The sequence below is a fragment of the Suricata suricatta genome, chromosome 15 (genome assembly GCF_006229205.1).
Source record: "Suricata suricatta isolate VVHF042 chromosome 15, meerkat_22Aug2017_6uvM2_HiC, whole genome shotgun sequence".
Lineage (NCBI taxonomy): Eukaryota > Metazoa > Chordata > Mammalia > Carnivora > Herpestidae > Suricata > Suricata suricatta.
Window position 1 is genome coordinate 62,800,911 of NC_043714.1, and position 2,244 is coordinate 62,803,154.

A 2,244-nucleotide genomic window follows, 5' to 3' on the forward strand; every position below is an offset into this window, starting at 1 on the left:
CCCTTTCCTGGGATAAAAGGAGCCCCCAATTAGCTTCCGCTTACAGCTAATAATGACAGTAATAATAGAAGCTAGTATTCCAGGCCCACACCGTCAGTGTCAGCTGAGCTTGCACTTGCGGTGGGACCTCAGTAAATCCCAGGGTCTTGACCTTGGAAGAAGTATGGGAGCATAGCTCTGTAGAATGTGTTCATCCTGCTCAGGGGAACCTGCTCAGGCCACCTGGTGGTTAAAGCCTGGGTTCTGAAATCAGACAGACCTTGGTTCTGGGTACGTTTGATGCTCAGAGCTGTGTGATATTAGAAATACTACTTGCCCTCTCTGGGCCTTGGCTTTTCATCTGTAAGGTGGGTGAGAGGGGGTTGCTGTGTTGGGTAAGTGATATTCATTTTGAGAGCCTGGTACAGGTAAGTGAGGAGACAATGGTAAAATACCAGCCTGTGGTATTAAGATTTGTATTCTGCGTCACGTAAGGTCTAGGTGGACCTCATGATTTCCAGTGAGGTTTCATGGTTTCTGCAAAGGTAGAGCTGTCTGAAGAGCCTGTTGGTTCATCCTGACTTGTCTTTTGATTCCCATCCACCAGGGTGAAAGAAGAGGCTGGTCAGCTTCTTGGAGAACTCAGTGTGTGTGTGTGTGTGTGTGTGTGTGTGTGTGTGTGTGTGTGTGTGTGCGTGCGTACACACACACACGTGTGCACATGCCTAATATTTCTGAATGACTCAAAGTTACTATTAGAGTGTTGTTTCATTTTTCTTCTTCTTTTCAGAAAGGGGATGTTTGGGCTCAAGCTGAAGAAGAAGAAGAAGAAAGCAGAGAAGGGGTTAATCCTAGCCAATAAGGCTGCCCAAGGTGAGGCTTTTGGAGGCAGGGGGAAAGGCACTACCCTGGTAGGGTCTCACAGAGGTGACCCCTTCTTGGCTGAGAATGGAGTTCTCCCTCCGTGGAAGCAAGGTGGGGGGGAGGGTGCTACCTGCTGGGTCTTCAGGCCCTGCTGGTCACAGGTGCAATCCGCCCCAGTGCTGCTGGTCACCTGGTCACTGGGCCCAACCGGTGGGGCAGACACCTACTGGGTCATGGAAGGGGACCCCAAGGAGAGAGAGGCAGTGACGGGGTCCATGCTTCCATTTCTGTTCTGACTTGTTCTGTAGCTCAGGATAAGTCACCATGCAGCTCTGATTCTCTCGGTTTCTCCCTTTATCAAGCGGGCATGATATGGGGCGCTGGGCTGACCTCACATGGGGAGGATCCAGTGAGATTTTAAAAATCAGAGTGAGGACAGCAGCTGCTACTACGGGGGAGGCTCCGCATTTATTGTCTCATTTGACCTTGCCATCATCTCACCAGTGGGTGTCGCCCTCCCAGGTTTACAGATGAGGTTGCAGAGACGCAGGGAGAGGAAGTAAAGTGTGGGAAGTACAGCTGCAGAATTTGCGGGGCCCAATGGAAAACAAGAATGCAAAGCTGTTAAGAGATTTTTAAAAGTTTGTGGATGGCAATAGCAGAGTGCTGAGCTCAGTGTGACGAGGTACTTCTGGTCACAGGACCTGAGACCCAGGCCTGCTGGCATGGACCCCACAAGCTGCTCGGACCGGGAGCCCAGAGCCAGAAAACAGTGGCTTTGGGATATATATCCCGGCTGCCGGAGTTTTCGCCCTCAGAATGGGCTGCTTGCTTCTTCGAGAAAGCAAATAAATCCCCCAGTTACCGTGTGAACCGTGCCAACCGTGCCAGTGGGGCCAGGCCTGGCATCAGGCAGGATTTGTTTGTTGCGTCAGATAAAATTAACTGCTTCTGATGGACAGGGCTGCAGTGGTCTTGCAGAGACTTCTCCTGAGCGGCCCTGACAACAACCAGTTCAAGGCTAGCTTTCTGGACCTTTACTGCACCCAGATGGTGCAGCGGGTCTGCTTTATCTCCACCCCTCTCGTCTCCTTGGAGAGACCTCCTTCACCCTCCATGCCATCCACTGCGGGTCCTATGGCTTCCTGTCTTCCTCCCCCAACTCCACTGCCTGTCCTCACACAGAACCCAATATTACAATGGAAATATACAGAAACTCATTCACACTAAAGTGTTGATAAGAACGATGAAGTCATCCTTGGATGGAATGAGAGAGGCATTTTAAGTGGGGACAGGACTCAAAGCTTAAAGAAGTACTTGTCTGTTCAGTCAAATTGAAGGTGTCAGGGAGTAGGTAGAAAACGCTTTTAGGTCTTTCCTGATGTCTTTGAAATTATGACA

General features: G+C 50.4%; 1 protein-coding gene across 1 annotated transcript in view; it reads left to right on the top strand.

Moving 5' to 3' along the window:
• Nucleotides 1-776: 776 nt before the first annotated feature.
• FER1L6 (fer-1 like family member 6) overlaps nucleotides 777-2,244 on the top strand; it is a 116,348-nt gene continuing 114,880 nt past the window's right edge. Inside the window, 1 exon segment of the mRNA XM_029923322.1 lies at nucleotides 777-852. Coding sequence (XP_029779182.1) covers nucleotides 777-852 — 76 coding nt within the window.